Source organism: Octodon degus, unplaced genomic scaffold, assembly GCF_000260255.1.
Source record: "Octodon degus isolate 3935 unplaced genomic scaffold, OctDeg1.0 scaffold00085, whole genome shotgun sequence".
NCBI lineage: Eukaryota > Metazoa > Chordata > Mammalia > Rodentia > Octodontidae > Octodon > Octodon degus.
This window is the reverse complement of record NW_004524661.1, coordinates 482,106-498,446: the sequence shown is the minus strand read 5'-3', so window position 1 is coordinate 498,446 and position 16,341 is coordinate 482,106. Positions and strand designations below refer to the sequence as shown.

The 16,341-nt window shown below is 36.1% G+C and overlaps 1 protein-coding gene across 1 annotated transcript in view; it reads left to right on the top strand.

Annotated features, from left to right (window-relative positions):
• The window catches only part of Lpcat2 (lysophosphatidylcholine acyltransferase 2), an 83,489-nt gene that overhangs the window by 26,321 nt on the left and 40,827 nt on the right, over nucleotides 1-16,341 (top strand). Inside the window, exons 10-12 of the mRNA XM_004637014.2 lie at nucleotides 9,218-9,300; nucleotides 12,502-12,627; nucleotides 14,187-14,340. Coding sequence (XP_004637071.1) covers nucleotides 9,218-9,300; nucleotides 12,502-12,627; nucleotides 14,187-14,340 — 363 coding nt within the window. The remainder of the gene's footprint in view (nucleotides 1-9,217; nucleotides 9,301-12,501; nucleotides 12,628-14,186; nucleotides 14,341-16,341) is intronic.

Here is a 16,341-nt window from a genome sequence, read left to right as displayed (position 1 = left end):
TGGCTCAGGCAGCCTTAAGGGCAGATCTGGTAATGCATGTGGATCTGGGGATCGAACTGTGCTCACCTGTGCCTGACTGCATTTGCATGAGCAGGCACTTAAACAACTGAGTTAACTAGCAGACCCTCAATTTTTTCAAGAAAATACCAAGATAGCTTAGTCAAATGATGCCTCTAGTCCTAGTTTTTTGAGCAATTTTCACACTGCTTTCCACAGGGGTTGCATCAGTCTACACTCCAAACAACAGTGGAGGAGGGTTCCTTTTTCCTCACAGCCCTGCCAGCACTTACGATTGGTTGATCTCTTGATAATAGTCATTCTTTCTGGGGTGAGATGGAACCTCAGCATCGTTCTAATTTGCATATATGAAAAGACCAATGATATTGAACATTTTCAATATATTTATTTGTGGTTTCTACTTTAAGTGTATTTATTTCAGATGCCCATTTTTGGATTGGGTCTTTAAATTTGGAGGGGTGTGAATTTCTTGGGTTCTTTATAAATTATAGATTGTAGTCCTTTGTCTGGGGAATAGCTGGCAATTTTTTTTTCCTACACTGAGGATCGTCTCTACACATTGTTGGTCATTTCTCTTGCTGGGAAGAAGCATCTTAATATGTTGAGATCCCAGTTGTTGATTCTTTGATTCCTTGTGATTGCTCCTGTGCAACTGGGCTCTAGTTCACAAAGTCTGTGCCTACATAGTTCTACCTATTATCTCTTGCCAGCAGGTTTAGTGTTTTTCTTTTAATGTTTAGATCTTTGATCCATTTTGATTTTATTTTAATGCATGGTAAAATATATGGGTCTAATTTTAATATTTGAAATGTGAAAAAGCTAGTTTTTCCAGCATTATTTTTTAAAGAGTCTTTCTTTCATTGAAGGTGTTGGCACTTTTGTCAAAGATAAGGTGGCTGAATGTGTCTAGAGGTGATTTTGCATCTTCTATTCTGATCCCCACGTTGGTGTTTTGCCACTACTGCTGTTTTTAATCACAGTAGCATTTTAGTATAATTTCAAATCTGGGATTGTGATGCCCCCTGCCTTGGCTTTATTGCTCAGAACTGTCTTTGGTATTCTAGGTCTCTTCTGGTTCCAAATGAATTTAAGGATTGCTTGCTATAGATCTATGAGGTATGCTAGTGGTATTTTGATTGGGATTGCATTAAATCTGTATAGTAATTTTGAAAGTATGGCTGTTTGCTTATATATTGGTTCTTCCTACCCAGGAACAAGGAATATCTTTTCATTTTCTGATATCCTCTTCAATCTCATTTTTTAGAGTACAATACTTTCCAATGTCGTGGTCTTTTACTTCCTTCATTTGATTGGTTCCTAAATCTATCTATCTATCTATCTATCTTTCTTTCTTTCTTTCTTTTTTTTTCTTTCTTTCTTTCTTGATGGTATTGTGAAAGATGTTATTTCCCTAATTTCTCTATCAGTAAGATTGTTATCCATGTACAGGAAGGCTATTAGTTTTTGAATATTGATGTTGTAGCTGTGCTACTGAATTTAGTTATTATTAAATCTAGAAGTAGAGTTTTAGGTATCTTCTATGTAGAGTATCATATCATCCACAAATAATTAAATTTATTATTTTTGCATTATTTAATTTAGATTTAAGATGATATCACTTGGGTGATATCATCTTAATTTGCTTATGATATGTGAATATTTTAAATCTGTACTGTTTGAACATAGTTAAAAATATCACCCAGCATCCTTCCGCCACTGTATGTTCATACATTGGCTTGAGGCTCTGAAAAGCTGGGCCCTACCTTGGAGGCTCCAGCTTTGCCAGTGTTTCTGCTGAGGCCGAGCCTGAATTGCCCCACACTGAACCTATGAAAGGGCTTAGTTCATGTCTTAACTCCAATTTCAGGGGTCTTTGTTGTGTAGAATGTGCTGCATTTTTTTTAATTTTAAAGTTGATGGCAATCCTGATTATTATTCCAAACATGTTTGTGGAGCTTCTTGAATATTGCATAATTCAATATGATTATTCAAAAATTTTCTTATTTTTGTTATTTTGAAGGTGGTCTTTGAGGGCTTGGGATAGAGCTCCATGGCACAGTGTCTGCTTGGCAAGTACAAGGTCATGGCATCTGTTCCCAGAATCAGAAAAAGAAAAGTAGACTTCAAGTGCATTATTAAATTGCTTTTTTGTACACTCTGTTGTTTTCTGGGTCCCAGGACATCTTAGTAAATTTACTGCTATATCATTTAGTTTCCTAAATCTCCCTTTAGGAACTATGATTACCAAAGTCTTTAATTACCCAAACTTGAATGCCTAAGATAATGAAATCAATGTTTAGGCATATCTTATTTCCTCCTTTTCCCAATCCCTTTCTGCTTTTTCAATACCAAGATTTTTTTTTTTTTGGAAAAAGTCATACTTTCTTGACTCTAAGATCTTAAAATTTTAAATTCCAAATCTTATGCCCTGGGGATTGGTCTCTGGCATCTTTGAACAGTGATAAAGCTATGTATAGTTTACACAATGGTCCTACTGGAAATTATTCTTTGAACTATCATGTGGCATAATGGACATAAGTGTCTTTGGCTGGTCACATTTTCAACCAGTTACTTTGCATGTACACCTGTAGTAGGCTGTGACCTACAGGCCCAGGGCACATGAGAGTGGGTAAGAAACACTGTACACTGTGACATAAAGTCAGAGCTTGCTGAGTGGTCATATGAGAAAGAACTCCTGCTAAGGCAGACTAGAGAACACCGTGTGGGCAGCAACTCGATTCTGAATAGACTATGACCTTCACATTGACTGTCCAGTTTTCTTTCTATGATATCTCTCAGGATGCAGTCAAGTATGTTGACTTCAGAAGCTATCCCTTATATTTTAGAGACTTAAGAATGATTAATCCGTACATGTATAGACATATTTTACTTTGTAAAATTCTTCCACAAAGTTTATGGTGGCTGTCATTAGGCTTAAATTAATTCCTAATGAACAATATCTCCATAATAGAAATGAATTTTAAATTTAAAAATAATATCTGATTTAAGAAAGGATTGTAATCAAGAAAGTTCTGATCAACACCTATATACATTTTTTTAAGTCTTCAAAGTGCCAATGACTTAGTGAAGGTTCAAACCCCATTATGTGTCACTAAACAACAAGGCTACACCCTGAAAAGTGTAATATTAGGCAGTTTTGTCATTATATGAACATACACAAGCCAGCTGGCTTTCACCTGTAACACCCTGGGGTTGCATGGTATAGCTTATTGCTCCTGGGCTATGCACTTGTGTTAACACATTATGCTCTTCTGCCTACGGTTATACCACAGTGGTATTTGCCTATCTGAACATAGGAAGGTTAAGGCAAATGCACAGTATTAAGGGTAAAAAATATGATGTACCTTTATAGGGCACTTATCATGAACAGTGCTAGGCATCCAACCATTTGGTTTGCCTGGGCCACACTGAGTGAAGCGAAAGAGTCTTGTTCAATAACAATAAATACTTGTCCTCACAGATAGGCATGCACAGGAAGGCTGAAATACTGTTGTCAGTAATAATTGTGTTATACTTGCCAAGTCGCACAAACGCATATAACATCTGATACACCCAGGCTTCCATTTAACTGACTGGTGGCCTTGGGGGACAGAGGTAGCTCTGCCCTGAGCCATCCTAAACATCATTCCATTGTTGCCTACACAGTCATCATTTGCCTACTGCCCAACTGAGTCATGAACAGTATCCATACAAATCACACAATAAATCCAGGTATCATGGTCCATGTCTATAATCCCAGCGCTCTGGGAGGCTGAAGCAGGAACATTGCAAATTCAAGCCTCACCTGAGTAATTGAGTGACTTAAAGAGACCCTCTCTCAAATCAAAGAATTAAAGAGCTGTGATGTAGCTCAGTAGAAAGGCCCATAATTCAATCTTCAGTTACTGTCTTCCCCCCAAAAAAATCCACCAAAGTAAAACCTTATAATTTCAGATGCTATATAACTAGCTATCTAAGCCTACATGTATCCTACATGTGGTAGGTTGGACATGCTTGAACAAGCCTTTTAGAAAATCCATTTCAAAAGTACACAGGCATACCACATGTATACATTTGCTTTCACAAAACTAATTTATCCTAGAACTTGTTAAAGTTTGGAACTTATAAGTACTAGTAGAAAAATGGTGTGTTATAAAGAGTGTTAACTGGAGTTTTTATTCCAGTTCTGTTGCTGCATATCTGTTTGTGTTTAAGAAAATTACTTAAATCTCTCTAAGCCTGTGTTCTCACTGGAAACATGGTGATAGTAACATTGATTGTATAGGGTCATAAGGATTTAATAATGTTGCATATCTGTGGACATGTAGCAAGTGTTCAGTATCAACTTTTACTTCCCTTCTTGTACAGATATTTCTCTTCTCATAATGTGTTAACACAAGTGTGTAGCCTAGAGCTGCACACTCATTGAGATGGAGATTAAAAGTCTTTTCTGTTACAAGAAAAGATTGATCATGGTGTAGTCAGTCATCCATCTTCCTTTTCTGCTCATCATTTCTTTAGTAGAAACAATGAATAAGCTGGTTCTACTGACCACTGATCTAGAGGACTGGCTGTAGTTTATGGATAACTTTTTGAGGATTTTTGGCTTTATACTATGTGTAGTTTAGCCAAAGAGCCAATGGGAGACTCTGAGTCAAAATCACAAACAAGAGCTGTTTTTCTAGAAAACTTGTCAGCTTGTCCTCCTCACTGAGTGCAGGATGGGGCAGAATAAAGTATGTGAAGGAGTGGAGAACATTTGAAGTAGGCTGGGGAATGGATGTGTGGGATCCATTCCAGTACAGTGGAAAAAGAAATAGAATTTCCTAGCTTGTCCTCTGTCTAAAAATGTGATCAGGACACTGCGAAAAAAGGGGAATTGCAGCTTGAAAAGCATAGGGTATGTGTAAAGTAGATAAGTCTCCCTCAGCAGTCTCCATCAGGGATACAAATGCAGGAGCAGAAATATCTGAGAAGATTTGTGATATCCACTGTAGTACAGCAGAAATGAGAGACGGTAGGTGGCAGAAAAGCTCCCAGGTCCACGGTAGGTGGGCACACAGATGAAGCCAGAGAGATGGAAAGAAGAAGGATGAGCAGGTCCTGATGTGCCCACTTGGTTGCCATGGCCTATGCAAGACTGGGTGAGGGAGACAAAAATATTCAGGGAAATGAGGAGAAAAAGATGGAAGGATGTGTCAGAGGAAAGAAAGACAGTAGGGTCATAATGTTTGAGCCCTGTGTTTCTGTGGCTGATGTAGAGTTCAGAAGAATATCCATGACCAAGGGATGGGACCATGAAATCTAGATGCCACATGGAGCCATGTCACCACTGTGACTGTTGATAATGAAAGAAGGTGGAGGAAGGAGGGGAAACTGAGTCCCAAAGTCCCTGGGGAATTGCATGTGTGCAAGGAGCCATAAAAAGATAATGGCAGCCAAGTTCGTCTCTCTTTGGCTCACCTTTCTTCCAAATAAAGCCTATGCTCATACTTCTGCTCATGCTGCGCTCTGAGTCATGCATGACTTGGTACAGAATTGAAATGCGGTATAAAGGGCCAGGTTGTAGCCTAGGGAAGGTGACTATTTGTTAGAATTTCCGTCAGTTGTTCCTTAGAAGGTGCAGGTCCCCCAAGGCCCAAGAGTGTCAAATCCAGGCTTTCAATTACTTTGTGCTCCCAGTGGAATTTATTTCCTCAAGGATAAAACACCATGGAAATAGGAAAGTTATTAAAAGTCATTTGATGAAAAATATTACCTGTGCTAATAGAAGCTGAATTCATAGTTCATTGTATTATATTTGATTAACAGCACAGCAGCAATTTATTTTTTGGAGATTTTATGTGCATGTGTTTTATGGCCTATATAAATCAAGTGTAGTATAAATAGTCATTTTTCTTGCTTTAAAAATGCAGAATGATTTGGCAAGTTACAATTTAACATTCATATACTATTTTGTCAGATAATTTATGAACATTGATTTTAACTTGTTTTGTTTCTTGAAATTTCTTACTAAGAATATGTAGGAAATTTTACTAGATCAAATTGGAAGGAATTTTTATTAATAAACATTTGCAATTTGTTGCTCTGGATATTTAAGTGATGTGGGGACCTCTGGTGGCTTAGTTTATTTTTCCTCTTTAAAGAGAAATGGAGTGCTCCATAGAGAGCTACACACTGGACTCTAATTGGAAAGGACCTTAGAGATTCTCTAAGGAGACTTCATCATTAGACAGAAGGACCTGGGCCCTATATAGGTGAGGTATCTTTTGTAGGTGCACTCAGCCTTGAGTTTTCAAGGCATCTACTCTCTCTGTGGCATGTTATTGCTGTCTTGGAGAATAAGTTCATAAAATAAATGTGTGTTATTCTGTAAGTTCTAAGTACTTAATGTTAAGAATGCCTCCTGTACCCCCGTTATCCTCTGCATTCTATTCCAAATCTCAAGGCTTCTCATGAGACCATTGAAGTAGCTTCCAGGTGTTTTGCTCTTAGCCTTCCCCTCTTTGGTGTGTTCGCTCCCTACCCCTCAGCTTATTGTGCAAATACTGGGACCTGGTCTTGTCACTGCTTTGCTTAAACTTTATTTTGAGTCGCCACTGCTATAGGCTTCTTAATGCGATGAACAAGATTTGAAAACAGGTCTGTTGGGTAAAAGGTAGTATTTCTTCCACAAATCTTTCTTTACCTTTCAAAGAGTTGCCCCACCAGTACTATGTACAGATGGCCTTGGCTAAGTTGTTTAATGTCTTCAAGCCCCATTCTTCACCTATGAAGTGGAAATGGTAGAACTTACCTCACAAATTTACTGCAAGACCCAATCATATAAAGACAGTAGCATAAAGTATCCAGTGCACAGTAGGTTGATGGATGGTAGCTCTTTCGGGTTGCTTAGCTCATTGCATCGTAAACTGCCTCTGCACTGCATGGAAAAACCTCTAGAGAACAGGACTTTACCACCACATTTCCTCAATTAGTGCAACGCCTAGCATGTAATAGGTGTTTAAGCATTATTGTTGAATGGAATTGAGCTGTGATGTCTTAGTAAGTAGTTGAATCATTGTAAACTCTATTTATGATAAAAAGAGGAAGAATTAAATGAAAAAATGCATACAAAACACATTTAGCACGTTACCTGTTATTAGTTACCTTGGCACCTACCTCGGTTCACAAACTTAGTTTTTACCATAATTCTGGTTGCAACCCGAATTGGTCATGAGATGAAACAGATTTCTCTATTAGGCTAACATTGACTGCAACCACTGAAATTGGCTGGTTCATGACCAACTCATGGCCAGAATCAAGGACAAGAATTAAGTTTGTGAACCAATGTACCACTTATAATCCCATAATGGTAACTGGTGGTAAAAGTCATGCTTATCCTTCGAAGTTCATGATAAAGTATTGGCTGTTCTGTAGGGCACCCTCTACAGAATTAGCTCTTCTGTGTATACCCTCTCTCCAGGCATCACCTGCAGCCTTGGCTGCATTTTCCTGCCCCTGGCATAATTTATCATTATCTATCCCTGACTCTCCATACTCCAGAAAGGATGGTAACTAGGAAAAATAAAGTCTGAAAAGCCTTGGGCTATATCCAGACCATGAAACTTATGTGACACTGGGCAAGTTAATGAAGTTTTTCCATCCCATCTATATTTCTATATTTAAGGTCATAAGGGTAATGACACTTAGCATATACGGATCATGGTGTGTTGATCTGTCCTACCAAAACCGAGATCTTCTTTTGAGTGGGGGGTAATCAACTTTGAGTGAATATTGTAGGTGCCTCCAAAATATGTAATGACTTGAAAATGGCAGCACAGGTGTGTCAGGGTTAGAAAAACATAACTCTAAACAAGGAGGATACACATGAGGCATCATAAAATACCAGGTTGGAAAAAAAAAGTAAAATTAAAAATGATATAACAAAATGTGATGTTAAGGAAAAAACTAGGAAGCCAATACTAAAATTTTTTGAAGTGGAAAAAATAATAAAACCAAGTTCAAATAAATGAAAAAAATATATAATTGCTATTGGAATGGGCAGAGAAGATAGAACTATAAAAATAAACAAGAAAAGAAAATAGAATATTTTATATAAAGGAGTGGGAGTTGAAAAATGCAGTGCTGAGAGTATATTAATAGCCACAGATTTATAACTCCCAGCATTCCCGACAGTGGCTTATTTCACCCTCGGGACAACCAGGGCAGTGGGGGATCAGAGCCCTCTTTTTAGAGTTGAAGGGATATTTTCGCCAAGTTGGTATACAGGCAGACCCAAGGCCTGGATGTACGCCTCATTAGTCCAAGCATCCTTAAATGATGTTCTAGAAAAGTAGAGGCTTAATAGAATATGCATCTCTGACAGGACTGAACTGGAGAGGAGGGATACAGAGGAGGAATCATTTTGTATTTGTTTATACAGAATAGTCAAGATAGGTGTATGGCTGCTTTTGCTTGGTTCAGTGAGGAAGGATTTATAGTATTAGTGTTTGGAAGGGATGTCCTGGCTGCTTCTTGTGCTGTGGATGACTGCTGAGAAGATAACAATGCACAATGTACTAATTATTGAAGATGTCCCATTAATCAGCTTGGAAAGTGTCTCATTGACATTTGTTTCTTAGTAAAATAGAAAAATGTTCAATGAACATTACTAAAAAATGAAGTATGAAAATTAAAACCATATTAATAAGCTGAGCTATAAAAGGCTCAAGTCAACAACTTCTGACATTGCCAGTCCTATGGATAACTACTATTATGGACTACTGGACTATATTGGAATATTTTGCTGAATTCACACAACTACCATATTTAAATGACAATGGAATACCCATCTCTGTTGATAAAACTAAACAAAAAAAGGGGATATGAATGAAGGACCATAGATACAGAACAGGATGGATATACAGCCACTCTTAATTCAATGAGAAAAAATATTTGTACTAATAGTGTTTGGACAGGATATCATGTCTGCATCTTATACTATGAATAACCACTATGAAGACAACAGTATACAATGTATTAATTTTTGAAACTGTCTCATTGCTATTTGTTTCTCAATAAAATTGATTAAAACAATAAAAAAAAGAAATGTAGAGAAGTAGAGGCTTAAATATGTTGATAGGTTATGCCTTACATTTCTTCGCATTTCTTGTCTTAGGACTAAGAATAGTTATGGAAATGTGTCTTTGTCTTTCAGTTTATGCCTGTTCAGGCACCAAGTGATGAAGAAATAAAGGATCCCATTCTTTTTGCCAGTAGAGTCCGGAATTTAATGGCAGAGTAAGTATCTGTATGAGCTTGACCAGTAAATACTTTGAAATTATTAGTGTATGTCACCTGACGTATTTCTAAGGCATTTTTCCTCCTGTGGGAGCCTCATTTCTCAACTCCTTTTAATCAGTAATGGGCTCAGAGGCACAGTCAATGAAACTATAAATGTTTCTCCAGCCACAGCCCCAAACTAATGGCGATACATCGTTATCAGACAAGGGAGGTGGATGATCAGAAGGGACCTGTTGTGCCTTCCAGAAGTGAAATCTCTTTAACTGGCTCGTCTCTGTCAAAAAACCCTGTGACAGTCTCAGTAGTGACTTGCTGGGCTGCTTTCTGTCCCCTCAGCTCCATCCAGTTGCCTAAGAGAGTTCCAAGGCATGAATGATTGTAGCACTAAAGTGGAGAAAGTTTGCAAATGGAAAAGATGCACAGAAAAGGAAAAAAGTTACCTTTATGAAGGAATAGCTATAAATTCAGGCTTTAGAAATTGAAAAATGTAAGGTACTTACCTGCACGTTAGGCAGTTTTACCTGGTTAGTGTTGTAATTAGTTAAATCACCCTGTCTTGTAATGAAAGAGTGTGCTATTGCATTGCCACCACCCAGGGAGCCTCGAGACCCTCCGGGTGCACAGCCTTTCCCTGGGCATCACCTCCTGCAGTCCCCCCAGGAGGAGGTTTGGTGCACATAGGCCAGCAGTAATGTTTTTCTGTTATTAAAAATCCAATAGGGATTTCAAATTTAGCTTCAGAGCTGAATTTGATCTCTCTCTCTCTCTCTCTCTCTCTCTCTCTCTCTCTATATATATATATATATATATATATATATATATATACATTTCACAGTAAAATAATTCTTGTTTTAAAATACAATGAAATCATTGAAGTATGAACTTCTCCTTGCAAAAGAGCAACCTAATCTGAAAATAAAACTACCTACACTCTTCTGCAATGATTTTACTCTGAGTTGCTTCTTCTGCTGAATTTCTTACAACTTCTTTGTGATTGGTATCATTTTGTTTAAATGACTAGTAAAAATTTATGTCTTGTAATCAGCCTGAAGATAGCATCATGTAATTCCCCAAACTTTGTTGTAATCATTTTACTTTCTGTAGTGAAATCTCCAATCTACCATTTCAAAATAAATAAATAAATAAATAAATAAATAAATAAATAAATAAAATACAATGAATATTTAGCAAGTTTTTTTTGGTAAGTATGCTTGCTTTGTCTAATGTTCAGGTTAACTACAAAATTTGCTTTTGTGTTATTTTTCTTCCATTTCTTTCATATGTTTTCATGACTTTTTTATTATTAATTTTATTGAGAAAGAAATAGCAATTAGACAGTTTCAAAACAGGTTAGTAAAACAGTTATAATAATACTTTGCATATTGTTGTCTTCATAGTAGTTATTCATGCTACAAGATGCAGACATGATATCCTGTCCAAACACAATTAGTACAAATCTTTTTTCTCATTGAATTAGGAGAAAATAGCTATGTATATATCCTATTTTGTATATACAGATACAAAACGATCCTTCATTTATGTCCCCTTTTGTTTAGTTTTGTCAGAGATGGGTATTCCATTGCCATTTAAATATTGTAGGTAATTCCAGTTTATAGTCAAAAGAACATAAGAATTAAGATGAGTATTAGGGACTGAGAGAGTTTATATCAGATATTTTGGTTTCCCAAAATGTACCTAAAAATAGAAAGGATTTGGCTAGGCAGCTTTCTGAATTTGGAGAGGCCTAAGAGTTAAAAAAAAAAAAAAGAAAGAAAATTGTGTAGCTGCACAAACTTGAGCATGATCTCTTCAAAATTTCCCTTCGTGTGTGCAACGGGGATTAAAATTATTACCTTGATTTTTCTCATGGTATTGATTACTAATGAGACTCAAGCAGAAAAATACATGATGAAAGCATGTGAAAATGGTAAGGAGCAAAACAGACATAAGGTGATGGTGGAGCTGCTAAGTGCTACTAATAAATACTTACCATGTACCTTGGCAGGCTCTTTGCTAGTGTTTTCTAATGTTGCTCACATAGCAGCTCTATGACGTAAGGAAATGGGCTCTGGAAGGTAAATAGTCAGACTAAAATTATACCAACTCCCTACTGAGCTGGACTTAAATCCACGTATTCCGTTAGCAAAGCTCCAGCTCTTAACTGTTATGCTGTACTGTTTAGTATTATAATTCCTGAAATATTTTATAGTTGTACTTTTCATCTTAAATATTCTTATAATAAAATATTTATTATTCAGAAGTAGAATAATTATTATCCAGAAAACCTGTATTAGGTAGAAGAAAAGTGTTGTTCAGCTTGCATTCATTCAAAATTTAATATTCCTTACAATGATCGAGCAAGGTTAAATATAGTTTAGGATGTAATTTTGTGATTTTTCAGGAAAATTTGTAAATAAAACTGTATGAAGAATAATCTTTAGGCCATTATTTCAAGTATTGTGCAGCCTTCTGCATACTGAATGGTTTTTATCAGTTTTTATTAATATATTTTTTCTCAATCTCCTTCATATCATTCAGTCTCAGAAGTTGTGAGGTGCACAGCGAGAGTCATGTACTCCTTTGGGAATATGAGATGTTAGGTCTAGAAGAGACATCGGCTTAGTGTCAACTTGTTTCAATATTTTACAAGACTGTAGCAAAAAGGCTGACTTGTAGTTATAAAAATGCAAAACAAAAAGAATGGTTTGGATAGATTTTTCATTTGGAGCATGTACAGATGCCTTGTATTGGTTTAAACAGGCATTCTTACTTTTGTCTTTGCAATACCATTGTGAAGTAGCACAATATTCCAATGTGCAGATGAGAAGAACGAAGCTTAGGGCCAAATACTGAAGGGTCCATGTCTGGTAAAAGACCTAGACAGAATATGAACCTGTCTTTGGAGTATTTTCCATGACACCATTAACTACAATTGTTGTCCTTGTTTCAATACAAAACAAAAAAATCAGCTACACACGCAGGCATGAAGAGTTTCACTTGAGCCATTTGTTTGTAATTCTGTGAAGAATCAGAGAAACATGTTCCTTTGGCAAGAAAAGTGGTAGTCACTGAACTGAAAAATGGTAAACACTTTTCTATTGACTAACATTTGCTGATTGACTCAAGCCTAATGAAAAATCATAACTTTTTAAAAAAAACATTGAATTTCTTTCTTTCTTTTTTTAAAAATACTTTCAGAGCACTAGGAATCCCAGTAACAGATCATACGTATGAAGACTGCAGGCTGATGATCTCGGCAGGACAGCTCACATTGCCTATGGAAGCCGGGTTGGTGGAATTTACCAAAATTAGCCAGAAATTGAAGTAAGTGGGCTTTAATATGACTACACTTCCATAAAAGTTTTCAAAAAGAAGCTGAAATTGTATTACATTTCTTTTCTCTTGCTTTATTATTGCTCAGCTCTAGGACCATGTGGTGTTTATGAAGAAAGCTAGGATTTTGGATTTTTCTCCCATTTTACTTATTGAGCTTTTTGTTTTTTTCTAAAATAGTTCACTCCAAGATATGTACATCAGTCACAGAGTGAAATCAGGACATAGCTGCAAACATGAATCCATATATATTGTCTTTCTATTGGAAATGCCTCAGAGTGGTTGGTTAGTCCCGTGACCTTCTTATAAAAGAGTCACAAGTACATGAGACTGACATGTCATGGCCAGAATTTCACTTGTGGAAAATTTGTGTAATAGTAATTTTTTTTTAGATTGAGGATCTCTCTCTCTCTCTCTCTCTGTCTCTGTCTCTGTCTCTGTCTCTGTCTCTCTCTCTCTCTCTCTTTCTTTCTCTCTCTCTCTCTCTGGCAGAACCGGGATTGAACTCAGGCCCTTGTGCTTGCCAGGCAAGCACTTATTCTACTGAACCATCTCCCTAGCCCCTGTAATAGTAATTTTGAGTCCCACTGATCATTACATACTTACCTAGATCAAACTTGTTTTTCTTGATATCTTTTTTTTTAAGGCAAATATACCTCTGTGCATTATGATATAGTTTAAACCACTTAGAATATTCCCTTTGAGCTATTTGGTATAAAAGAGAAATAACCCTTTAAGCTCCCCCTTGCTGGTATTCATTGTGTTCTTAGCTCTAATTAGGAACTTTCAGATCCTGCTGACTTAATAGACCTAACATCCTCTCTTGGAAGTTGCTGCAGAACCAGTTACTGTTATCTAAATTCAATATGAGATAACATAAATATAATATTTCCATAGATGATATAAAACATCATCATTTACATCTTGTTGGTAGCAAAATATTTGCTTTTATTTTGGCGTTATGTTCAAAATACTTCCATGAATTTAAAAAGTAGAGCTAGCCATTGAAATTTAGTTGTATGTTAGGTCATGTGTTCAGTTTATAAGGCAATGACGGGATGTTGATGTACGGCATGGTATATTTTCCAGTGTTCATCACTGTGATTTGTTTTAACTGATATGGAGCAAGTGTATATAGTCTAATGAATCTCCCTGTCACAAATTTTTTAACTATAAAGTCAGTATCAGCCTGAGAACAAGATTTGAATACAAGGTTTATAATTTCTTTTGTAACAACTCAGTAAGTATTGTTGACTTACTCAGAAGTGTTTAGGTTGAATTTTGTTCTCATTTTTTTCCTCATAATTCATTTATTATTCTACTATGCTGCTTTTCTTGTTTACTTCTACTTCCCTCAGATATTTAGGAAATGCTGTGAAAAACTAAATCCTTTTCATAATTATGTGTTCCATATATATTTTTAGGTACCTGCTTTATTCTTCTTTCCAAATTTATCACATATTTTTCCCTCAAGCAGTCAAACAATGTTCACAAGATATTCAAATGAATTGGAAATGGCTAATAACATTTCTTTATCATCTTTGGTGTAGATTAGATTGGGATGGTATTCGTAAGCACTTGGATGAATATGCATCTATTGCAAGTTCCTCAAAGGGAGGAAAAATTGGAATTGAAGAATTTGCAGAGTATTTAAAGTTACCTGTTTCAGATGTCTTGAGACAACTTTTTGCGCTCTTTGACCGGGTAGGTTAAAACTTAATCTGTAACACTTTACTAGTCAATCCCTATAGAACATAAATTAATATGACATGCATTCACAAATCTTGTTAAGTTGAAAGACTCAGGGCAGAGCTTTTGAGTTAATTGCATGACTTAATTTTCTTCTTAACATGAATTATTGTGTGTGTGAATGTATATAGTAACACTTATGACAGAATCTATTCTTTTAAATACCAGGTTAAAAAATGAATATTGTGACCATATAGCTACAGATAGAGTACAGAGTTGGAAACATTTGCATATCAAAATTTATACATTGATAACATGAATAGTAGCGTTGTATTCTGGAGATTTCTGAACTCCCCCTGAGTATATAAACCAAATAAACTTTATTTTCAAATCATGTTTTATAACAAAAGTTTCAAATAAATTTATTGTTTCTTGTTAATTTATACATATGTGCAATTACCTAATTATAATGTCAATTGAATTTTCTTTAGAAAAAATGTATCAAGATTTCAAATTTTGCATTTTTTAATTTGCTTTTCAACATATAAAGTCAATAGTAAGCTACTTACATTTGCTTACAATTCTTGCAAATGTATAGGCGTGTTACTAGCATTACATTCAAGATGCAGCAGTTGTAAAAGTGATGATGGTGGTGAAGGTGGTAGTCATTCCTTTGAAGCTACCATGCAGTCATCCCTCTCCCCAGCCTGTAATGCCTGGTAGTCACTGGCCTGTTCTCTATCCCTATAGTTTTGCATTTTCCAGATGCCATATAAGTGGAATTATGAACTATTTTAGTCTTTTGATTGTGGCTTCTTTCACTTAGCATAATGCATTTGAGATTCAGTAATATATGTATCAGTAATATGTTCCCTTTTATTGGTGAATGGTATCCCATTATATGGAGGTACCATAGGTAATCTATTCCTCAGGTAAGGAACATTTTATTTGTGTCCAATTGGGGTCAATTATAAATATAGTTGTAAGTTAAGCATTCATGTATAGGTTTTTATATAATGTAGGTTTTAGTTTCACTTTACTTATGTCTATGCTTAGAAGTACGATCTCTGTATTTTACTTGAAAATGACTGTATTTTACATTTGTTCTGAAGAATATTTTTGTGGTATATAGAATTCTGAGTCAATTGTTTTTATTACAATTTAAAGATGTCCTTTTGCCATTAGAACTCCATGGTTTTGCACCCTCACTTGTCCCTAACTTTTAACTTTCATTATCACCCTAGTATTTTGTCCAGAGCTATTTGCTTTTTGTATTTTCTTCAGAAATCTTAGTTGTAATTGGGAGATAGAGGTTAAACTGGGCTTTTGCTATTTTGTCTGGTACCAGAAGTCCTAGTTCTCTTTTAACTACCAGAAAGTATTTTGCAAAGAAATTGCAGCTTGATGAGAGAGGAAGAGACTTTTTTTCTAGAGAGCCCTAATGCTCCTACTATGCTCTTCTGTGGTCTCAGAGATGAACTACTCTTTAACATAATGTTGTTAAGCAACCTTCTGTCTATTCTTCTGTATATAGCCCTCTCCTCTGGGCTTGCTTACAGCACACAGAAAATTTGTCCTTCTGCATAAAATGATAAAGTACCAATGCCACAGCACTATTGTAAGGTATAATGAAGAATTAAGGGGAGGGAATGTAAATTATTATATGTAACCATGTTACGACTCATGTCTAGTTGTCCCCCCAAAGCCTCATACAGTCAATTGGGCAGCTCCTAGAGTTTGTGATTAATTCATGATCCAAGTTGGGATTATGTGTTGAGGTGCCATACCCACCTGGGGGCAGATAGCCCAAATTCAGTATAATGAAGGGAGTGGGGAGCTGTTAGGGCTCCTCCCTTTGATCTTTTCTGTTTTCTACCACCATGAAATAGCTGCCCTCTGCAATGTGCTGCTCTGCCTTGAGCCAGCTGAGCATGGACTGAAACCTCCACTAACCGTGAGCTAAATAAACATTTCCTTCCTTAGTTTTGGGTGTCAGGTTTTTTTTTTTTTTTTTTT